The 24335-nt window shown below is 43.2% G+C and overlaps 2 protein-coding genes and 1 long non-coding RNA gene across 12 annotated transcripts in view; 1 reads left to right on the top strand and 2 right to left on the bottom strand.

Moving 5' to 3' along the window:
* Nucleotides 1–3553: 3553 nt before the first annotated feature.
* Nucleotides 3554–5278, top strand: LOC311441539 (transcription cofactor HES-6-like). 3 transcript variants are annotated; one of them, XM_084529792.1, is made up of 4 exons: nucleotides 3554–3646; nucleotides 3722–3808; nucleotides 3911–3986; nucleotides 4104–5278. In XM_084529792.1, the coding sequence occupies exons 1-4, from the start codon at nucleotides 3560–3562 to the stop codon at nucleotides 4535–4537; spliced, it is 684 nt and encodes a 227-aa protein (XP_084385918.1). In that variant the 5' UTR covers nucleotides 3554–3559; the 3' UTR covers nucleotides 4538–5278. The 3 variants fall into 3 exon arrangements, with proteins under 3 accessions (XP_084385918.1, XP_084385917.1, XP_084385916.1); XM_084529791.1 differs by having other exon boundaries at nucleotides 3905–3986; XM_084529790.1 differs by having other exon boundaries at nucleotides 3905–5278.
* LOC311441540 lies at nucleotides 4814–11711 on the bottom strand. 3 transcript variants are annotated; one of them, XR_014696022.1, is made up of 4 exons: nucleotides 11287–11711; nucleotides 9201–9361; nucleotides 7137–8683; nucleotides 4814–6829 (listed from the first exon to the last, which is right to left on the bottom strand). It is a non-coding gene; the product is annotated as an uncharacterized lncRNA (long non-coding RNA). The 3 variants fall into 3 exon arrangements; XR_014696023.1 differs by having other exon boundaries at nucleotides 4814–7271; nucleotides 7787–8683; XR_014696024.1 differs by having other exon boundaries at nucleotides 4814–8683; nucleotides 11287–11706.
* Nucleotides 11712–18839: 7128 nt separating this feature from the next.
* The window catches only part of PER2 (period circadian regulator 2), a 47461-nt gene continuing 41965 nt past the window's right edge, over nucleotides 18840–24335 (bottom strand). For all 6 annotated transcript variants that reach the window (XM_084529647.1, XM_084529648.1, XM_084529649.1 and 3 more), the window contains 3 exons: nucleotides 24021–24213; nucleotides 22252–22402; nucleotides 18840–21280 (listed from right to left, as the gene is read on the bottom strand). In XM_084529647.1, the coding sequence (XP_084385773.1) occupies nucleotides 21131–21280; nucleotides 22252–22402; nucleotides 24021–24213 (494 nt within the window). In that variant the 3' untranslated portion in view covers nucleotides 18840–21130. The remainder of the gene's footprint in view (nucleotides 21281–22251; nucleotides 22403–24020; nucleotides 24214–24335) is intronic.

The raw sequence follows: 24335 nt of genomic DNA, 5'->3' as shown, positions 1-24335 counted from the left end.
AAGGATCCTGTCCATGCTCATCATGTCTTTATCCTGTGCTCTGATTATACTATGCACAGAGAGCCTGGATGACCTACTCAAAGTTCAGATCATGTCGGTCTCGAGCCCTAGAATATGGATGGCAGCACATTTGCTGACAGAGTCATCAGAACTTCTCGAGTTGCATTATATCTCTGTGGATGTTCTTTGGGGAGCTGGAGAGCTTTTAAATGCAACTGATAGCTCAAGTGTGCAAGACATTACATGGCAGACTCTCCCAGCCCACAAGGATTTACCACTTACCCCTGGGTCTCTAAAACACACAGCGAACAGCCAAGGCTGCAGGATTGTCTTTGCCACTGCCGCCACAGCTACATTAGTGACCGCATATGATCTGTGAGGAATTAAGAACTGTTATTATATGCTGCATTGTAGTGCTCTACATACAGACTTGCAGGAAAACACATTCTGCAAAGCTCTGATCCCATTTATCTCTACATAAATGTGCTTCTCTTTGGCTAAACTGTAATTTACCTCAAGTGTGGGAGGTGCAGCCTCTGGCAGGACATAGATCCCACTTTAGCAAAAGTTAAACTCTCACCCTCCATGCAGGAGAAACCACACACACCTCACCATCAGCAGGCAGCAGTATGGCTTTAACCCGTAAAGAGCTGCATGGCTATGTCGAGGGGCTTCCGAAATCTCTTTCAGGAACCACAACGCACAGGCAAGCACTGAGGTATTAGACAATGTATCTAAGGTACATTTTCTTTTACTAGATTGCAGTTGACATTTACATTAAAATGCATGAGGTTATCGTGAATCACTTCACCTGATGTGATGGAGCTCATTCCAAGTGGCACAAAAATGTCATATTACCCCTGTGGGCTAGAGCAGATAGCCCACAGTGACTTCTTCCTCAAAATGGCAGGTCTTGTAGTGCCCTGATATTTGTGGCACATACATTTTTAATGTACAGCACAAATGGCTCCAGCACTTGTCAACTCATCTGACCTGCAGCTTTTCAAAGAAAATATAAACAGACGTGCTCCACAGCAAGAGCTGGCCATGTGTAAAATGCGTGGCCATCAGTAGCCACCAAGTCAGAAAACAAATAGGAAGTTATATGGTCTCCAGCCATTCTTGGCCAAGCTCTGCTAGCAGGCCACCATCACTTCAGGCTAGATCATAAAATTACAAGCAGGTGAGACAAACCTCCAGGTGAATTCAGGAGCTCCTTCAATTCCTATTTCCCTAGTTAGACAGCACAGCATCTCTAAGCTAGCTCTGAATCATACCTGATACAAACAACTGTGATTAAGGGACCTGACAGATCTGGGGACTGAGTCTTCAGCCACAACAGCACAATGTTGCTTGTGTAAGTCAGCAGAATTCACAACAGCATAAAACCCACTGTGTGTGTCTCTGATTACATGTACTAGGACATACTGAGTTTTCTTTGAAGGGAAAACAAGCTCACAGACTCTTTTGGAGTTCATCTATTACCACACAACTATATACATTCAGTGTGTTACTACACGTTTTATAAAAGTGTGCCTGTGTTTTTGTATGTTTTCATGTGTGTCTGCTGATGTTACGTGCCCAGTTTTGGCTCAGAATAAAGACAGTTCTGTCCAAATCAACACCTATCACTTCACTGCGGTTTGCATCCATACATCTGCCTTTTTTTCTCACGCTAGGCCAGTTCTGAATAGACCGGACACAAATTGCAGGCACAGGTGTCTCTACTTGTTTGAAGACCAAACTGCCATGCACCTGGCCTGGCCTAAGCGACACCTGTGCTTAGTCTGCATTAATTGTATCAACAAAAAGGATCAGCCCAGTTCAGCCTTGTGTTAGGTGGTGCACCAAGCTCGTTGGATCCGGCAGGATGGATTTAGCCAGGCCTTCCCAGATACCGTCCAGTTTTGTTCCTGCCTAGTGCAATGAGATGTGTCACCTGGAGAGCGAGCTCTTTGCCAAAACCCAAGTAACCACCGCTTTAGCATACAGTGACAAGAAAGAGAAACGTAACACAAGTACCTTTCCAACAATAAGATCTGTCAGCTGCGGCACAGAGCGGCTGAAGCTCAGGTCTCCAGCCGAGACGTGCCATGTGCCAGCTTTATCTCTGACGCGCTCCTCTCTGCGGCCGTGAGGGATGGCACCAAACATCTCTATCCCGGGTTCCCTTTATCGAGCAGGGATCAGCCTGCTGCAGGCACGGGCATTCACGCAGCGCCTCAGAGACAGAAAGCAGCACGAAGGCACGGCGGAGCTGACTGAGAGCGGCGTTACCCAGCGGGGCAGGCACCCACAGGTGACACAGGCCCGTGCCAGGCGGGGAACACACACCAGCTCACCAGAAACACTGAAAAGCTCAGGACCACGATTGCAGACACAGACCACAGAGCAAGGCCGTGGCGTGGGGTTCGTACACCCTGGGGATGCTCTGGCTACCCCCTCCCCTGGGGGCGTGCAGCCCACCCACACGCAGCTTCTCTCGTGGCACTCGGGGAGCAGCAGCAGCAGCTCCCCAGCCCCAGGAGCAGGCTCAGCCCGCTGGGGCTGCCCCCGGAGCTCAGCACGGAGCAGGGCAGAGTTATGCCGAGCACGTCCAGGGAGCCGGGCTGCGGGGGGCTCGGCGCTGCCCAGCCGAGCAGGGGATGCTCTCGCCCCCCCTCGGGCGGGGAGGACGGGGCACGCATTAGCGAGGGGAATAAAAGGAGGGGAACAAAGGAGCGGGGGCGAACACCTGTCGCTCCCCTCGGGGACGAGCCCTGACGCTTTTATTCGGGGCCGTCTGTCGGGGGAACTGCAGCTGCCAACTGTCAGCAGCGTCAAGTTACCGCACAAAGCCGCCCGAGGCCTCGAGCACGGCGGGGCTCGGGGGGCCGGGGGAGGGCCGGGGGGGGGTCCCCGCTGCCAGCCCCCGGCCCGGTCGGCACCGAGGGGCCGGCCCCAGGCGGCGCTGCCCGCGGGCTGTGCTCCCCGGAGGGAACCGGCGTGCCCCAGCGCTCCGCAGAGGGAGCTACCGGCACGAGCAAGCGCCCCCAAACAATTAAAAATAAATAAATACGAGTTAAAAATAAATAAATAAATAAAAATCCCAAATAATTAAAAAATACCCCGAATAATTAAAATAATAATTAAAAAAATATTAAAAATTAAAAAAAAAAAAAAAAAAAAAACAAAGAACGAAAAACTTCCAAATAATAAAGCTCCCGATAATAATAATAAAAAGATCCTAAATAATAATAATAAAAACGCAAATATTTAAAAATAAATACAGACACCAGCGAGCCGCCCCCGCTGCCTTCGCGCCCCTCGCCCCCCCCCCACCCCCCCCGCGGCACCCAAGGGCGCCCCCGCCCGCTCCCCCCGCCCCGCCCCGCCCCGCCCCGCCGCAGACAAAGCGTCCCGCTCCTATTGGCCCGTTCGCCCCACGCTCGGGCGGCTGTCGGCGCGCCGCAGCCAATGGGCTCATTGAGATGCAAATGAGCGGGTATAAGGCGGGCGGCGCGGCGCGGGGCGGGGGCCGGAGCGGGGCGCAGCGGGCAGGCGGGGGCCGGCCGCCGTCATGGCGCCCGCGGGCAGGGGCCGCCCGCAGCGGGGGGACGGCGACGGGAACGGGGACGGCGCGGGGGGGGCCCGGCCCGACCGGAGGGTGAGCGGAGGGGCCGCGGGGAGGCGAGGAGGAGCCGGGGGGAGGCGGGCGGCTGACGGCGCCGTGTTCCCGCAGACGAGGAAGCCGCTGGTGGAGAAGAAGCGCCGGGCGCGGATCAACGAGAGCCTGCGGGAGCTGCGGCTGCTGCTGGCGGACGCCGAGGTGAGGCGGGGGGGGAAGGAGGAGAGGGACCGGGGGGGGTGTGGGGGTGTTGGCGGGGGCCGGGGCCGTGCTGACGGCCTGGGCGCCCCGGGGCAGCTGCAGGCGAAGCTGGAGAACGCGGAGGTGCTGGAGCTGACGGTGCGGCGGGTGCAGGCCGTGCTGGAGCGCCGCTCCCTCGGTGAGTGGCGGGGCCGGGGGGCAGGGAGGGGGCGGCGGGGCCGGGGCCGGGCAGCGCCTCACGCCGGCCCCTCTCTCTCTCTCTCTCTGTCTCCGTCTCCCCCTCCCCGGGCCGCAGAGGGCGGGCGGCTGCAGCGCGAGGCCAGCGAGCGCTTCGCCGCCGGCTACATCCAGTGCATGCACGAGGTGCACACCTTCGTCTCCAGCTGCCCCGGCATCGACGCCACCACGGCGGCCGAGCTGCTCAACCACCTGCTGGAGTCCATGCCCCTCAACGAGGGCGGCTTCCAGGACTTGATCGCGGACGTTGTGGCCGAGCCCTCGCTCGGCCCCTGGCCCGGCAGCGAGGTGAGGGGACCAGCAGATGAGGCCTCCCCTGGCCTGGTGCTCGCTGCCTCCGTGCCCTCGCCGGCCCCCAGCGAGGAGACCTGCTCTGACTCCGATGAAGCAGAGGCTGAGCTGGGCCAGACCTCCACCGACGGACTGGATGCCTCCCGGACACGCAGCGTGCCATCGCCCAGCTTACCCAAATCCATGTGGAGACCCTGGTAATGGAGCGGTGCGCCCAGGAGTCAACACGGAGCTGCCTGGCGAGGAGAGGAGCCGGGCACTACACGCCCCTGTGGCTGTCAGACCTGCACGCCTGGCACTGCTGCGTCCTGGGGCTGCGTAGATGGCACTCTGACACTGTCACCCCCCTGACAGGCTAATAGCAAAACACGTTAACATTTCAGCTGTGTGTATGTTGCGTGTGTGTGTGGTGTTTTGTAACTCGGGGGTTGTTTTTTTTTACGAGAGGTCGGGGATGGGCTGGGGGAGGAGGGGGCTGGTTTTTTAGTAGCAAAGCTCTTTGGTGGATGCACACCAGTTATCTCATAACCCTGTCTCATGCTTTTGGCCCTTATAAGTGGCCCAAATCTCACTACCTTTTTCTCTTAAGAAAAAGCCCTTGTGCATTTTAAAGCTTAATGGTTAAATCCATGAGAAGTTCAGTCTGCATGCACAGTTTTAAGTGTTCTAGTGATAGCAAAGATCCCTGAAAGGGGTTGGTGTGGTTAGCATCTATACGTGGTAGCAGTCTGGAGTCTCACCTTCAGTGAAGGAAGAGAGAACTAGAAACCTGTTGGAGTTAGATGAACATCTAAAATATTGGTGGCAGGGTGCCTTTTAGAAGTGAGTGTCTTCATGCACATTTTGCTTTTAGCACATCTGAGTTTATTGTGACTTTATGTATATTAGGGTGTCAAATGTTTTTTATTTTAATCTTTAATAAAAAACTAAATTCACAACTGATTTCATGTGTTTTGCAGTATGATACACTTTAACTAGTTCACAAACTTGAACACAGTGCCCTATTGTTAACTACTAACAACACTATGTATATGTCTTGGAACAATGCTGGTAATTAAGCACTTAATTCATGTACTAAGCATTGTTAGCTCAAGTATTGGAATTCAAATGTTTCTTTTGTTTAATAGGAGCAGACACTTACCTTACTGCAGTGGGCAGTGTAGTACTGGTGTAGGGTTATCTCATGCCCCAGGCTCCTGGGCAAGCAGTTCATGTGGAAACCAGGCTCAAACCTCATCTCCCTGCAGGGGGTGGTGGTCATACAGCTGCAGTCCACCTTCAGAGGCACTGGACAAAGCTTCTCCTGGTGGAGTTTTGTCTTGTGTTTTTGTTCTTGAATGCAGAGCATGCAGTGGACTTAAAGTATTTCTGAAGAGAAAAAAAAAAAAAAAATAAGGGGGCTGAACTTCAGCCCTCCTGTACATGAGGTTTGTCGTACCTCGTGTTTCTATTTCTGGGAGATACCAAGTTACTTATGCTGTGGAATTACCTTTGAGAGCTGCCATTGTAAAGAAAGAAACAAAAACAATTGTGAAGTTATTTAATACATGGAAGTTCCCAAACACAGAACAAGCAAGAAAGGAAGCAACCTAACTACCAGGGGACTGGACCTGTAACTTTCTTTTGTTAATAACCCTCTGGAATAATAAAAATGGAAACAAAGATACCAGTAGGCCTCCTTTGTAATTTATTTAAAGTTACCTGAGGTGGGGGTTCTTATTCAAAGGTTGCCATCAGATTGGTTTAGCACAAAAGCCTCCCTGCTTTTCCCCAATTTCCCTTTGAACTGTGAGGGCAAAAACCAGCTTAACAGGAGAGCTGCTGTAATGACCTTTCTGCTTTAGGGAGGAAGGGAGGTCAGCATTTTGAAGTGTAAATGAAGGAGGAACCTGGGACACTTGCACTAAAAGTAACACCCTACACTCAAGCTGACCTCTTGGACTCACCCTGCACCTCTCTAGCTCCAGTGCAATGTCACTTTTTTTTTTAAGCAAAGCTGCTTCCCCAAGGTGTTAGTGTTTGATACTTCATTTTTTGCTTCTGCTCAACTAGCCCAGGTAATGATACCCCCCTCAGTAACATGGTACGCATTGTGCTACGTGACCCTGCTATGCCATGACAGTCCCTTTCAGTACCTAGAAAACAGCCCTCCTGTCAGGTGCCCTCACAGGGGAGGCAGAGCCACAGCCCCTTCCTGTAACACACGGGCAGGGGCAGCTCCTGAGGGCCAGGCAGCCTGCGGAGCTGGGCAGCTCGTGGTGGAGCACAGGACCAGAGGTAACAGCCACGCACAGCCCACCCTGTGTTCCTGCAGAACAGCAAGCACAGGGCTGCAGCCACTCGCCTGAGCTCACTGAAGGTTTAAGTCCTAAGGTTTGACATCCAGGGCTGCTCCGGGGCAGGCTGCAGCTGCTGTGGGCACAGTAGAGACAGCGAGGCTCAGCTTCATTTCCATGAGATGAAAGGCGGCCGGGTTAGGGCTCTTCTGCAACGCTGCGGTGAGAGCAAGTGCAAATCCTGACACTTTGGTGACAGAAACACAGCTGAGAGTCAACATAAAAGTGCTAGCTTTGGTTCAGCAGTGGATTTGGGGGGCTGGCAGCAGAGTTACCACTGTTCAGCAGCTTTGCAGACCTGTGAGGACCCTTCCTAGTTGAAGCCAGCCTTGCCCATTTACCTGTTCCCTTTCAAAATCCAAAGTGCTGTTGTCCTTCCCAGAGGGAAGCCACTGGTGGGGCCCTAAGCGCTCCCTGCACACTTACACCACAACAGGACTAGAGAACCAGGCAGACCCTGCTACCTGCGCTACTGCAGAAGGAAACACAGAGGAGCTCCGGGCTGGCTGCAGCCTCCTGGCCAGCCACAGCAGCTGCTTTCCAAAGGCCACGATGGTCAGGGAGAGCCAGGGCAGGAGGGCAACAGGACTTTCTCAGGCCTGTGGTGGTTGAAAAGAAGTGCCGCTATTACAGTTTTTTTAGAAAGCATCAAAAGCATTTCCAGAATGTGTTAGCAATAAGGCTTTTTTTTTTTTTTAAATCCACAAATTAGGTTCACAGAATGTTTACATCCTCTGATTAGGTGCCGCTGGATTTCTCCATTTGCATTTCTGTACCTTACTGCAAAGGTGTCAGATCTGACACTTCCCTGACAAAGGCAGGAAGAGGTGAGCTTTGTAGGGGCTGGACTGGGGAAGAGGGAGGGAAAGGAAGGTTTCCAGCAGCTCTGATGAAAAAACAGCGAACCCTTTCAAAGCCCTTCTTTACAGAAAGGACTGCCTTTACTCTTTTCCATTCCAAAGTAATATGAACAGACTGACTGATCTGACAGTGCACTGCATTGTAAAAGGAGAGAGGAACAGCACACAAACAGAGGGGCTTTCGTTTGATATGCAGTTAAAGAATAATTGAAAGGACTCATCCTCTCTTCTCTTTGCATGTCAGTCACTCACACCTGCTGAAGGGGAGAAGCACTCCGTCCTACACCAGGTCAGCTGGGAGGACTTCTGTTCAAATCTTCTCCTGAGCTGCTGGCAACACAGAACAGAGCTTTGTCAGAGCCTCCAGCCAGGGGCAAGATCAGGCTTTCAGGTTCTCCAAACCAAGTGACATCTTCTTTTGTCACCCACTAGCAAATATCATGTAGTTCTCTGCAGAGTCTTTCACCTCCAAATAAGTAAATCTTTCAGCCTCTATTCCAATAGAAGGCTGAAACAGAAAAGATGACAAAAAACAGATACAGAAAACAGAAGAAAATTTAAAAAAATCACAACAGACCTCAGCAGCAGGGCTAGGGGAGGAGGCCAACTTCCATGCAGACATCTACAGAGGGAAATTTCTGCTAGGCAGACAATTCATTCCTGCCTGCAACACTGGCAGCTTATGGTTATTACCATCCAAGGTGCTGTCATTAAGCAAAGTGCTATTGAAACAAGTCACAGAAAAGGGGGATTTATTTCTGAGATATGTGCTGGGATTAACCAACGTTATCCCTGGCATCCAGAGCTTTGCCATGTTATGGTAAGCTCTCCACAGGTAACATCCCAAGGGGCCATCCAATCTTGACATCTCCAGCTGTTGGAGCCCAGTCTTAGGATTCAGTTTATGGACCCACCTCCAAACATCAGCAACCTGCACATGAGCACACACAGAAGCAGGTCTCCAGCACTACTTCTCCTCCCCACGAGGATGTGTGTGCAGATACTTAGGTTTTACAAATCAAACCTTTAGCTTTTGGAGCACACCAAGACTTTTGCCTGAGCAGTTCGTCCTTCTCTCCACTGAAGAGGATGACCAGGCCAAACAGCATGTCCCCTGCTGAGCTTCCCCCACCAGCCACAGCTTGGGACCACTGAAACACACGAGATGGTATGGATGAGACCCAGGAGAACATCCTCTTGTTTGCATCCACAGATGGATGCAAAGGTTTGAACAAGGTCACGCAGGATCAAACAATCCACCAACCCAGCTGGCTGAGCCAAAAGCCTATCCTTCTTCTGCTTCCTAAGACTTATTTCATTTTGTTGCATGAGATCCCTGGTTCAAAGCTCTTTTTTTATGCACTCTCATACAGATACCCTGAGCCCACAGTAACCTAAATGGATAGGGTCATTAAATAGTATGCCTTAATCCTGTAAGGCTTACATGAGCTAAGAGAAGGAAAAAGGGGGAAAAAAGCCAGTCTGTTTCCTTCCATGGGATTTTTAGCTGCATAAGGAATATAAGCATTTCTTTGTTGTTTTTCATTATTGTTTTCAGCAATTGTAATCCTTATTTCTGCATTTTAAGAAAGTTAAAATACATCAAATCTGGTGCAGAAAACATTCAAGCATGAAAATACACATTACAGTAGGAAACTTTAAGCTTACTTTAGTTAAACAAGATGATGATTGATGGTGATCTGATTGGTCACACTGCATACGTTGTGTTACACTGCACTCCTTCCAACTGAGTAAGTCATGGGTTCAAAAGGCCTTTTAATCCAACAAAGTAGAGTCTTAAATGCCAAGTGCTAGATAGGGGATTCAAACTGTTTGAAATGAGAAAGTAAAAGATTGAAGTCAGACACTGGAAAAGCCACAAATTCCCTTTTTCACTATGTCAGCAGGTCAGATGAGACAGTATTCTTCCAGAAACATTTTTTATTTTTTTTTTTTTAAAACACAAAGGACTTAGTAAAACTACAACATACTGGCAATTAGACTAGATGATCCCTTCTGGCCTTAGATTTCTTAAGTATAAAACTACTTCACTTTGTAGTCTTTTAGTTTTTACATTGATCTCAGACTAAAATTAGAGTGAAAGTACAGTGAGTACATTTTAGTGTTGGCTTTGTTTTGTTTTTTTTTTCTTCTTCCATCTGGGAAAGTGCAGACCTAGGGCACCCTGAAGCACACTTTTGCAGACAGCTTCAGGAATTGCCCAGAGTGAATTACCCTCAGCTGAACTCTGCAAAAGTGTAGACCTTTTAGGTACAAAGTAAAGCAGCTGAATCACCAAAGACACAAACCTTAAAAATATCCTTAAAAGATGTGCTCATTAAGAAGAAAAGGAAGTTACTGGGCATTGCTTGGAGTTCACGTATCTGCTCTGTTATGTGCTTCAGAAAGACTTTATCTAGTGGCCTTCTTTGTATTCATTGTATTTGTCCATTTGGACTATCCATGAATGAGAGGCACACTAGCAAAACTTTAGCATTTCATTCTCACTACACTGACATTGCCAGAACCAACACAGGCTGCAGAGGGTCACTACAATATCCCTTCTGTCATCCTGCAAGTCTTCACAATTGGCATTCCACAGATAGAAAAGGGAAAACAAACTCCTGAGGCATTGTCAGCCCTGTAACTTTTCCACCAAGGCAGAGGGGTTGTTCACAGCACCAAAATGTTTTTTTTCAGGCCTCAGTGATGCAAGTCCTAGCCAATTTGCCTCCTTTGGGTCAGCAAGCACTAGCTGGTGTTTACTACCTGCTTTCTGTAACGAAGACACCTTCGTGTGTCTTCTTGAGCTGAACTGGCCAACTCAATTGAAATACCCCTTAAAATTCATATTCCCAGTTCTCCTATGACTGAAATAGGAGACTCATTGGTACTGGGTGAACTACTACAGTTTAGCATAAAGTGTTAGCATAAGCATTGATATACCTCGGTCAAATGACAAAGGTACATGCTCAATCTTCTTGCTTTATTTGCTCACCCAAACAGGTTTATTAAGTCCTATCCATCTCTGCACACTTCAGAGAAGTGATCCTTGGCCAGCCTGGCAATGACCACACTGAGTCAGCAGCACACATGCATGTAAAATTAATAGATGTAAATGGCATAGACCGTATGGGAAATGAAATATGCAAACAAACATAAAGAGAATCAGTGTAGTGTAAAATAGGTAGATCAAGAAAGAACAGTTACATGCAGTCAAGCATGAAAGGTCTTGTTGGTTCGCTTTGGTTGTTTTATGTTTTTTCCTCTTCTACTCACAAACAGCATACTTTGAAGCAAATTGGGAAATTTGGGGTCTGCCTACTTTGGAAAAATGGGTCCCCAGTGTGCTGGCAATTATAAGGGGGTTCTCAAGTATTATCTCTTTCCTTGAATAAACTAGATGCTACTCCAAGTACTTCTAAGTCTCCTGTACACAAACAGGTGGGCTCTTTGGTCTAGTAATCAATCCTCCAGCAAGTTACCTTCACAATACAGCATACACAGTCACCACATTGAATCGTCAGCAAGAAATGGATCCTTGCTGCAAGAAACCAGCAATGCTTGGCCAAGCAAGAACTAAAGGAGTTAGGTGTGGATCCCATTTCATATCACCATTTCAGGGAAAACTCCAGCTAACTCGTTGCCTTCACCTTTCCTTCATTTCTTGTCGATGAGAAACCAAAAGAAGTGTTCCTCTGAGTACATTTCCTCCAGAAATGCAGAACCTTACACTGTAATGGGGAAGACTCACCCCTCTGGCCCAAACCGGAAGATTTGGCCATCTGGTCCCTTCTGTAGTTGAAGATGATGTTCAGTGTTCAGCCTCCCTCGGTTTCCTATTGGAATCCCACAAACTGGCAGAGGAATCAGTAACGCTGGAGCAACGCAGGGGAGCCTACCTGGTGCCACTGGTTTGTTTTCTGTAGTACTTGTAACCATAGCATCTGAGCAGCAAGAAACAAACACGCAACACCAAGAACGGAAGTGCTTCTACTTCCCCTGTCCTTCCCTTGAAACAAACACTTCACACGTTTTGTACTTACTGTTCTTGTTGTTAAGGAACATCAGTATTAAGAAACTGTCTAGACAGAGTTATTTTATACATTGATCTAAATAAAAGCTACAGATGGATTCATCAAGTGGCCCAAATATCTGTTTAGGTTTTGGTTCTCAAAACCACCAAAATCTGAAGTATCTGGAGACAAAACTTTGATTTAACTTAGTTTTTAAATGTTATTTCCGAGTTCCGATCTGTACTCGGACTCTGACTGTTCTGGCATTTGGGAATTTAGTTTACCAGAGAACCCAGGTGGACACAGCCCTTCTTGGGGGTTGGGGCTTGGTGCTGTAGCTTCTTTTGCCAAGTGCTCTAATCCTCACTTTTCTTCCCATCCCTTCTCCCCCTTTCTGCATGCCCCCCCCCCCTTTCCTTTTGTCTAGACAATTGTGCAATTTCAACCTTCCCTGTTTCAGCTACCTGCTCATTTGTTATGGTCATAGCCCATGGAGGTGCTCAGATTTAACCCCTTTGCCTACCTTTTGTGTCTGCATTTTAAACACTCCCTGTCTCCATTCAATTTAACTGATTTTTAAGGCCCAAGTATCCACAATGTCAGAGACATTCATCTCCATCTTTTTCCTCAAATTCTGACAAATAATCGTTATGTCTCTCCTGAAGGAAGATAAATGGTGTTTTGCTGTTGATAAAACTATTTTTAAAAAGGTGGTGTTAAGTGATTTCAAAGAAGAGGCAGTGCCCTTTGGACCTCTGTCATTATCCTCTTCCTTCAATTCTTTCTTGAAAGTCACAAACCAGAGTGCAGCAACCCAAATGTTTCCAGAGCAACAAACTGTCAGGTTCTATATATAGCCCAAGTGTCACAGTTCAATCCTCATCTTATCTAAGAGCCTTAGAGGTATGACACACACAATGCTTGGAAAGTCGTGGATACATTTAATAAAGCAGTTTACTCACAGGAAGTCTTGGCAATCAGCTTCAAGTAACTATTACATGCACTGATGATGCCATGAAGTCAGGGAAGGCTGTAAGCACCCGTACACCTGGAGAACAAATAATACATGTCTTTCCCCTACGTGTCCCTCTCAAGCCAAAAACATGTTTTATATCCGAAAGTTTTTTTTAACATCCCAAAGTTTTTAAAGCCCTCTTCAGAAATACTTGAATAAGCAAGTTAGACTGGGCAAGTCAACCGGGTGATAAGAACTTGAGTCTATAAATAGAGATGGTATTTACAACACATTAGGACACAGTGCTGTGCTTTTTGGACCTAATTCACTGCCAACCCATTCAGACACATCAACCACCTACATTACGCTGGCCAAGATATCCCAACCTTCCTTTGCATCACTTTAATTTGTCCTCTTGAATGGCGCTATGGGTAGCATTAATGCTCAACAGCTTCCAGAGCATTTGGGACCCTCTGATCCTGTCAAATACATTCAAAAAGACTCCATCTGTAAAGCCACTTATCAGTGTAACAAGTAAACGTTAACACCATAAACTTCACAAGCCTATGAGCACTAAATTAGGTGACAGAGGCAGTCCTGTATCACTTCAAACTAATTCTGTCAGTAAGTGAAATTTGTAAAAAAATAAAAAATAAAAACAGAAAAACATTTACAGTATGTACTGTGGTCCAATCTATATCATTCAGCTGTGAAATTGATGGAAGGTGATAAATGTTTTACAGATCAGGATATAGACAACCTTATTTTGCTGTCCTGTTAGCTTGATTATCCCCCTTCTCAGACAGCATTTTCAATGAGAACCCAAACCAGAAGTCCTGAAAACTCTGTTCTTTAAATTTAAAGATGTAAGCATCACCTCACAATGGCAAAGTACATAAAAAGATTTTAAGTGGACTGGTAGGACCGATAACACAATGTTGTTTTAATAGTCAGGCCTTTATATTGATTTCACTTAGTTTCAGTGCTCATGTAACACAAGGTTGATTACCAGTAAAGAGCTTTAAATACACTGCCTAACTAGATCCAACGCTTTAAGAACGTCCATTCAAAGCAGTTTGGTAATCACCTTTTTGGTAATCATCTCTTCATTTGTACACAAATGAAGACAATGGAAGAAAGATTTTAGTTCTTTACATTGTGGGTCTCCTTTGTTGTTGTCATCAAGTGTCAGCTACCAATTTTAACATACTGCTAACATAGAAATATTTTATACATAGATATTAGGATTTTTCTTATACATATATACTTGAATTTTTCTCTGAAAGGAGATCAGGCAGAAGGGAACTTCAAGATAACCAACGGCACACAAAAGCCTCCCAGTGAAGCAGCAAGCAGGGAGGTGGCATTTCAGAAGAGGTACACATCTTCTAGTGAGCAGACCCGAGCAGAAAGCACTCCTGGCCAGTCCTCCCCATCTTCCTGGCCCAAAGAGCCTGCCCAGAGCAGCTGGGAGAGTCTTCAGTAGTCACAGCCTCACAGCAGCACTTCAGAACTAAAAAAAATGAGGGGCTGGTAAAGACAACAGCATACAGACACCGGAATTAATTCCTGATCACCACATTCTTCACATTGTCACTTCCTTTTGCACTGTGCCAAACTTTATTTTGGTTTCCCATATCCAAATTGCAATTCTTGAAGCCGCTGCTTTTGGCCCCACTCTGGCAACTGAGTCTCTGTACAAGGGCCTGAAGGCATGGATGGAGCAGCCCCGGGGCTTTGGGAGCTCAGCTTGAGGGCTAGGGTTGTTAACCAAAGACTTCCATGCCAGTCTGGAGAAAATCATGAAGCCAGAGTGATTTCAGGTCATTCTTTCTTTTTTCATGCCCTGCGGCAGCCACATACTTTTCTTTAACTCCACTGCTTTAAAAAAAAGTCTACAGGAAGTAAATTAAAACATCATTTATCCCAAAGAGAAACAATTCTAGTAAATAGTTATTACATTGCACAACCCAAGATTATAAAATTGATTTGAAATTTGACTTAAAAGCAATTATATGAAAATATACTGGTTGGCACAGCAAGTTGCATTTTATTCTTGCAATGACAATACATAAGATGTTATTTTGTTTCTCAGAATTCTGTATAGCTGCAGAAACAACATTTTAGGACTCTAAATATACTGTACCTCTGCACTGCAGCTATCACAAGACTTTGCTGCTCCTGATTGCTTAGCACAAACTTGCTCTGCAATTTAATTAAATATTTTCATTGTAAGCCTCTGCTTTTACTAAATCTAGAAATGCAACTGAGCCACGGAAAACCTTTTTTTTTTTCCAGAATATGGGAAGACGTGTCAGGATTCAAAATTCAAACTGAAAGTTAAGGAGAGTAGGAGAAATGCATCAGCACAAGCACAGGAACACTCAGACCAATTTATGTATCGCCTTTAGTCTTTAAGTGCTCCAGTAGATTTGCATAAGCTCCCAGTAAAACAAACATTTGAAAGTTGAAGAGATGCAATCCGCAGGAGCACAAGTCAGAGCACACAGACAAGACATGGTGCAGAGCAAAGCCTTAGTATGAAGTGCCTGCCTACAGGCCGTGCTACAGACACGATTCTTACCTGGGAAGCTAAAGGAACTGAGCAGGTCTTGCCAGGACTCCACAGAACTGAGCCACTCCAGCTCTTGAGATTGTCCAAATGAGAGAAGAGGCAAACGCTGCCCAGCCTTTCTGCCGGTTCTTGCAGTACTGCCTGGCTTCAAATTTGCTTTCTCCTTCCGTAGCAAAAAACAGTAACAAAAATGAGATTCAGTTTCAGCTTATTCATAGGGCTAAACATTAACGTGCTACATGTTGTGACTTCGCCTTTTCACTGTACTGAGAGCACAGCAGCTCTGGTTCCATTTCAGCTGCCAGGCCTCAAATTTTATTTCTACAAGTACTCTCGCACTACAAAGCTTTCTCCCACCATATTCAGTTTCCTGTTGTCACGTAACAGTGCTATTTAGTTCCCAGCTATGGCAAGCCTTGGAAGCCTGTGCTTCCAAGGGACACAAAACAGACAAGATACAATCCTGGCAGCAGCAGCAAGAGCTGGCATTCCATTATCCCAGTCAGGAAAAGCAACAACACAAAGATTTGGGGAGCAAACAAAATACACCTAAGAAAACTGAAAATTAAAGCCACCTGGAGAAAGGCATTTGTTAAATTTATCCAGCCAACTTGTTATGAGGGCTTTTATAATTAGGTTGCTGGGTTCTCTGGTTTCTAGGTTTGCTTTTCTTTTGTTTCCCCTAGGGATGGGAAAAACAAAAACAAGAACACAAAACTGCAAAACAATTTAAAAAAAAAAAAGCCAACACATAGGAAATGTAAAAGTGAGTCAGCTAGTAACAACAGAAGGGAACAACAGCAAACCTTACCTTGGACAAGCAATGGTCAAATTCATTTAAAAGTACGTCAATACGTTGTTGTTGTTTTTTTTGTTTGTTTTTTTGTTTTTAAACAGTGCAACAGTAATACAAAGAAATGGCTTTTAGACCACTTGACAATTAAAAGAGGGTAATAAGTTTGCTATATCCTGTATGCATGTATTAATACAGTATGCCTTGACAAATCTTAACACCAGGAAACTCTAATGCATCTTCAGATTTATTCTTGTTTGGTCTAGTTAAAACACACGAAGTGCAAAGCAGCATGGCCAGCTAGGGCTGGTGTAATGCCATCCCCACCGAAGACAGCTACCCCAGTGGCAGCAGGTGCTTGAGATCCTCCTTGCTCACTTCCTAATTCTGTATTACACAGATATCATCGTGTGCACCACAGGAAACACACGTTTTGCCACAGCACCCACTCATTTTGATTAATCCAATGTTAAAAACAGTCCAGTTAAAAATACCACAAAAAAAACAACTAACCAAAAACAGGAGTAAACTTGTGTCCTCTAAGTAATATCAGAAGCAAAGGGCCTGCCACCTGAACTATTTATAGCACCTTGGGACATTCATTGTCCTTTATTGGGAATTTTTTTATTTTTGGCTAAAAAGCATTTTCTTTAGTAACAAATGGCAGGTGCTCTCATACTTTCATATTGTTCATTAAGGTTAAAACAGTGTTCATGTGTTGCCATAGCAGCTTTTTTGCTGTTGTAGAATGAAACCCCATCACGCACGCTTCAACCTGATGTACTTTTGAACTTTTCAGCAGATGCCAAGACAAATACCCATGATCAAAACTCCAGCGTTTCAGTTTCTTCCTGGACTTATGCTTTTCACACTTGGGAAGCCTGACATGTCTTAAAAAAAAAAAAAAAGTTTACTAGTAAAGCAAACTGACCAAGCTAAAGACATCCTGTACCATCCCCTGAACACTATCCTCTTCCACAGCCTGTAACAAAAAGGGGATGGTGAAAAAAGGGGATGGTGAGCTGCTTGCTGCCCTGTTCAACACATCTGATGTTTCTCAAGCTCACAAGCCTTTGTAAGCAAGTAAACACTGGAATTTCTGGAAATTACTCTTAAAAACTTTGTTTTCCTTTTAAGTCATCGGTTTGTCGCTCTGCCAGAAGCATGCAGCTCATTTCATCATGTTTGAGTCAGATTTATCAATGCATTGGTTTCTTTCCACCCTTCCTGGGAACACAAGAAAAATCAAGGATCTTGATGCTCAAGTAAAGCAAAAACACTTGTTCTCCAAATTCACGCCAGCTTTAAGTGGACTAAAATCCGATGCTTTTCAGCAGTCTTTTTCCCTCTCCCAAGCAGAAAGTTTATATTTGTTTCATATTTGTGTTGATTATCATTGGGCCAACAACTCTTCATTATGAGTTTTCCCACCACATTATCTGGAATTCTAGCCACAGATCTCTTATCAAATGATGTAAGAGTGAACTCAATAGCCCGAGAATACAGGAAGCTGAATAGAGGAAGTACAGTGGCAGCAAAATAGCCAGATTTAATCAAAGGACACCAGTGACGCCTAGGGGCTACAGAGATGGTAGAAACTCTGACAAAGACTGCTCCCAACAGCCCTGCCCCGTAAAGCAAGCTGTTATCTCTGAGTGCAGACAATGCAAATGCCTAAAGCCACATTTAACTCGTACTGTTATTACACTTACAATTTAAGAAGAAAAAAAAAAAAACACAAAGAAAAATACAAGAACACACAAACAGAAGCAGGAATAACTGTGAAACATTACCTGGTAATTTATTGCAGCAGCACCACCGCTCTTCAACGGTTATAGATCCATTATCACAACTTACATCCAAAAACCAGCATAACACCATCTCTATTGAGTTGCAGAGATCCCCATATGTGGGCATAACTCTCAAATCTGTAGTTCTGTAAAATGCTTTATTGATATCTTTCTCATCTGCGTGTTTCATTAAGCAAGGAACCAAGGTGCTATCGTGACAAAAATGGATTTCAGATTTCATGTACACAGAACTGCTCATGTATTTAGGGTCAATTCAGAAGACTTCAAAGGGATTTGAGTGATGTGTTCAGCAAGTGTACCTTAGAACACTGTAAATTCAGGCAACAGTGCACACCACACAATCGTACCCTTGGTGTGCATGCAATTTACCTGCACAGTGCACTAATTTTTTTGCATGTAAACACTATGACTTTTGCAGCACACACATACATGTCTCCCTCATGACTACACTAGGAATTGTACTAGCTTTTCTGTTAAAAAAAAGTATCCCAAAATAGAGTCAGGAAAAAACATACCCGATGGAGTTCTGATAACCTGGGTTCTTCCTAACCTGGAGGAGGGCGGTGGTCCAAATTTATATTCCTCACATGCTGAACTACATCATAGCTATGAAAATACACGTATTCACACCTCTCCACGTTCTCAACCCAACAGAGTATAAAACAGTAAAAAAAAAGAAGTAAAAGGGGTAAAATCCAGCATAAAAGTTCAAACAATCTTCAGTCTTATACCACCACTTAAGACTAATAATCATTGTACAAATCAAATTTATGGGGCATAACAGAAATTCTCTACCTCTAAAGCTATAGAGGGCTGCAGAAGAAAAGGTATTTAAAGATGACATTAAACAAAGCAAAAAAGGACAGCATGCCTTCTGCTGGTTTTGAACATCACACAGAAAACCCAGCTGCATATCCACTTCCAGGTATTAAATGCGTGCACATTTTCAGAATGACTAGTCAACATAAAGACTTACAATTCATAACTAAACTTGTGAGTCAGACAAGCTGGCAACAATTTTCCTTCAGGATAGAGAGCCACCAACTATCTTCACAGCTTACAAGTTCTTCTTTGAAATGCCACTTCATGTACTTACTGCAATGTATGTATTTTTGCTTCTTACATGGAGTAGAAGGCTCAAGAAACAGAAAGGCAACTAAAAATATATCTGTTTTATTTACCAGTTTTCTAAAAAGCAAAGTCATAAAAATTAGTCACAAGTGGCAAAACCAAAATATATTGCACAGTGTACAGAAAACATTGTTGACATGTTGACAAAGTGTCATCACAAGTAAATCATCTTACAACAGTTTGGAAAAATTACAGCTTCAGAATCTTATCTATAAATGGAGGCATGTAGATTTAAAGTTACAGGAAAATATTTAATACCACCCTGTAAATGCAAACACTTTAAGGATGCAAGATTAAGTCCGTAAGTAAGCACATCCACAAAATGCTCTAAATATACTTCTCTCTTCCTTTCACTAAGTTATGGTTACAAGATGGTCATTGACAAAAAGAAATGAGAACAAAAAAGTAACAAAACAACAAAAAAACACAACCAGAAAAAAAAAAAAAAAAAGCATGCTAAAGCAAAGTTCACAAAGTGGTTGAGAAGTCCCTGAAAAAAATTGAATTATGATGCACTCCTTTATATAAAGCTTTTATTTTTCCCAAACCCTGGTCCAATTAAAATTGTGTTTACTTGTAACAAAAAAAGGAATACGTAATATGCTGGTATAGCTGCACTGTTCCATTTATGATTAAAACATTTAATACAATGGACTTGAACTACAACGTTTTTCAAAGTTTCTCATTTAGTTTATATTTACAAATAGTAAAGTTTGACCTTGCTGAACTATTAAAGACAGGAATCAGATCATACTGGGTAGTGTTTCACACTACATTTACATACTTTAAGTTGTAATTCTACTTGTTTCACAAGTTCACACTCTTTGCTAACTGAAGAACCTGCCTCCTTTGAAAATTTCTTTATGACACTGTCCAATTAATAACCAATTCCCTTACACATTTCTTCTACTAAGCAAATACCAGTTGCTTCTTTCATGTTTTTGTTGGCGTCAGATCGACCTTCAGGTCCTCTTTGTATAAAAAGTGGACTTTTTGTAGAATGAAAATAACCTTAAGTTTTGGTGAAATGTTATGCTAACGAAAACAAAAGAAAATGAAACACATTCCATCAAAAATATTTTAAGACAAACATCAAAAGTTAATTGAATTTCTCCATGTTTTTCACCTCCAAGACCTACAAGCTGGCATCTAGCAGTGGTGCAACTAAATGTCCTTTAACTAACCAATATTAAGTTACTTTTTCTCTTCCCACATCCAACATGTACAAACAGTGCAAGAACATAAAGCGCATATATTCAAGTTGATACAGTCTCAGAGGCATTAAAATTAAATCCTTTACAGCAAAGGATTCCAGACTCACCAAGTTTTAGATTATGCAGTTCAAATATAATGAAAGTCAATGGTATTCTCACAATCTATTATAAAAAGCATCTTCCAATTATGATAAATGGCTAATCCTTCCTTGCCATGTGCAAGTTTGATGTATGTTTAGCCAAACAGGAAAAAAAAAAAAAGCAATGGCCAACTTCCTGAAGGAACAAATCAAAAGGAAGGTAAAAAGTTATACCAAGCTTTGTCTAACAGTCCCAGGAGCATAGGCAATTAACCTCTGGGGTTTCAGTTTTTAAATCTTTATGCTTAAAGATTTCCCATGTATAAGTTCTCAGAAATGATGCTTCAAGATAACAATCAGTTCATAGGATCACAGCATCCATTTAACAAAAGGCTACAAAGTAGTCAACACTCACCCATACTTTCTTACATATCCATGTAAATATTTTAACCGAAGATCATTTTACAAAAGTAGTTTAACATTCCTCTGAGACAAGAAGTGTTACTATAGTCAAAACTACAAGAAACAAATAAGATGAATTGACTGGTATGCAAAGGGCAAGTGTGAATTGATTTTCTGGAAGGTTATTTCTTCTACTATGCTGGACCACTTCAGATATTAAGAGCAATGCTAAAGAGCCACTAAGCAAAATGCCTAGAACAATGTATAATGCTGAATCATCATCCAAAGGAGATTTGAAGAACTGTTATGTTCACAACGGGATTTGCAGTACTCACTGACCCACTCAGTAGGCATCAATGAAAGCTTTTATAAAGAAATACTTGAGGCATGTAAGTGCAAAATATGAGTCTTTTTTAAAGAAAAGCTATACCATCTTCAACAATGTCCTTACTGGGAAGAGATTGCCACCATTTAAAAAGAGATTCTTTCACAAATGACTCTCAGAGCAAGAAAAACACATTTGTTTTACGAACCAGATTCATCTTGCTAGAAACAAGATTAAAACTTTTACGGATCATCACCATAATTTTGAAGCAGCTTTAAAAGCAACAGGCTCAAAGGCTATGTTTGTTCTTCACTGACTTGACTCAGAGAAACCAAGTTGTTTTCCCCACTGTCTTCAATCATTTCATTAAGGTCCATTTCGTGGATTTCTTCATCATATGATGTATAAAAGTTGCTCTGTATATTGTCCTCACAAAAAATACATTCCTAGAAAAAATATAAACATGAATAAGTCAAAGGAAAAAAAAGCTTTTCTAAACACTAATCCATCTGTACGTGAACCCTTATTCCAAGGGAACCTTTAAATCTGTGCTACACCCAGTGTATTCCATTCCCAACTTTTCCCACACAATCATTTTATAACTTGTAGTAAATAATATAGATACTTGAGAGCTCTACTGTAAGCAGTTATGCACAGATCATTTACAATGCTGACATTTTATGTGCACTACAAATCACATTCTCCTACATTTGATTGCCAACAGTGCAATAATTTGTTCACATCAGTTGCACTGCTAGGACTTCACTGCAGTTCTGTTACTGACTTTTGAAATGACTATGAACAAAGAGAGTCTCTCCATTTGATAGCTGATCAGGGAAAAAAAGCTACAAGTGATGCTCAGCTTAGGGACGCAGAATGCAGTCAGTCATTTGTACATACAGTGAAATTCACAGATAGGCAGTACAACTGAAAGGATGCCATTTTGTTTTCCAAGCCATTAATCAACTTATACAATCAAGACAAGAGTTGATCCTGCAGGAAAAATTTAATACAAAAGTGAATGGGAATGCCCTGTTCCTCTGCATACTTTAAAGAAAGCTTAAGTTAGAAAAAAGAAAGCCTAAGTTTCTATACACAAGATCGAAGTTTGTTTTTCAAGTCATATGAGATTTTTCTTTTTTAAAATCAGTGCAGCCAGAAGTTTTATTACATACAAAATTGCAATTAGATACAAGAAAGCTAGAAATAGGAAGGACATCTCTTACACTGCATTCACCACTATCTTAGCTTTCCCATTGGAAAAAGACCTGTGATAAATTGAATCAAGCCTGAAATAAACTTTTTCCCAGCATAACTGACCAAGCTTTTGCAGCAGCCAGAATGGAAAACTAACACAGGCAGCTAATAATTTAAGTGTTGTTATACACGCAAAAGTAACCAACTCATTTAAACTTACAGAATTAGCAACAGTTTTTGGCAGTCCACCTTGTTGGATCCATGGATGAACTTCAATGAGCTCTCTTTTCTGTTCTTCTGTAAATTTTGGCTGTAGTTTCTGCATTTGCTTTAATTTCTGCTTATCTTCTTTTAAGACTGTTTCCAAATCTCTGAAATAAAATATATTTAGAAATTGAGCATGAACAGTTTCTGGGCTTTATGCCTACATAAGGTTAAACAAATACTAACATTTTTAAAGACTATTTTTGTTATGGAATGTTAAGCTTATAGATCTTATATTGGAAGAAAATTAAATGTGATTATTTCAGTAGCCTTCTACACTTGCAGACAGCTTTAACATATCTCTGCTGGCTCATCTTTCCAAATCCCAGTGAAAACAGTTTCCTTAGAACTATTCAGGCAGCATCACCAGTGAAACAAAGAACTACAGCTTCCCCCTGCTGCAGTATGTTCCAAGTTCCCCTTCACTAGGATGACAACCCAAAACAGACACCAAATACATGTATGAGACACCAGAACCGAAGAAATAAGGTATGTTTAAGAAGGCCATCAAGAGTGGATTACAGTTCAGGACAGAGGAAGAGATTTAGAAAACGTAGCTCTATGTCAGCTGACAAAGCTCCTCCACACCCCACCTTGACTAAGAAACTTAAAAACAGGAGACACCCCACACCCAACATTTACAAGCTGTACACATCTGTAAGAGAAGAGTTCAGGAAGATTCCAAGAAACCCAGTGTTAATTCTTTTCCTTACGGCACACCTAAGAACAGATGAGAGAAGCCAACTGGTTCTTGATTGCCATGCTGTGACAATGTAACTCTTCTCAGCTCAGCATCCTGTTTTATACAGGCACTATTCATTCTTTGCAAGCTTTTGCTACTCTTACAATCCACTGAAAGTCCCAACTGTAGTTGTCAGCTCCTCAGGGTACAAAAACTGGGTAATGCAAAGGTACTTTTAAACCCAGAGCAAAATTCTCAAGTTCTTAAGATGTGTTTTCTATCTTTCCTGATCATTCCTATGCTTTTATGTTTTGAAAACTGTTTCCCCCCCTTCCAAAAGGCTCGTCTTTACTGAAGCTTTCTATTCCTTTCAAAATACCATTCACTGCTTCCAAGATATATGAACTAGATTAAAAAGACCTGCAAACTTGTCCCCGCTGTATCTGCTCTTTTCTATTGAAACACTGAAAAGTATTTTACAAAATGTTTTCTGCTAGGAATCTTCAATTTTTACCTTCGACTTCCTTATCTTATTTGAGAGGGAATATAGAAAAGAATAAATAGAATGAATATGTGAAAGACAGCACCTCAGGGGTGGGGTGATGCCACCAAACCAAAAGCCACCACCACAAGGCAAAGAAAACAGCATGCCGCTGAATGCTGCATTCCAAGGACAACACTGAGTACAGATCTTCCTCGCTACTGCCTCTCATTAGATATAATCAGTATGCTTGCCCAAATCTATTGATTCAAGGATTTCTAGACAATAATTACAAATCACTAACTTTGCATGAACTTAAGTATGCATACAGCTAATTTAAACTTAGGTAACAGATCTAAAATAATTACACATGCACCTCTATATAGGCCTAATCAAATAATTCTTTTTTAGGATATATTGTGTAGCATGCAGAAGATACAAAGGAAGCCAGAATTCTTCTTGACACCAAGCTAAACATTTAAACAAATTCTCTTCTTTTGAGACAGTAATTCATATCTTGTACACATAAGCATTTCATGAAGTACTACAGCATGAGAATTACCGAGAAGGTATCTGGTAAGTCATCATAACAGTGTCATCTGTGTTCGCCATCAAAAGCCATATAGGATCCTGAAGGACATACTTAATGAAGTGCTCACTTTCTTCTATTTCTGCCTTCATTTTTGTTTTATGATGATTTTCTGAAGAGTCAATACTCCCGAAGTATTTGCTGGTATGACTAGTTTCACTACTACCTTTAAAAATAATTTTAAAGCTTCGTTATAAATTTTCAAATACATGGATTGTTTGAATATTTTCCAAAGTAGAGAAGGCTAAAGAGAACTAAAAGTCTAAATACAACAACTGTTTTTAAACA

The sequence above is a fragment of the Aythya ferina genome, assembly GCF_964211825.1.
Source record: "Aythya ferina genome assembly, chromosome: 9".
NCBI classification, from domain to species: domain Eukaryota; kingdom Metazoa; phylum Chordata; class Aves; order Anseriformes; family Anatidae; genus Aythya; species Aythya ferina.
This window is presented reverse-complemented; position numbering and strand designations above follow the sequence as displayed.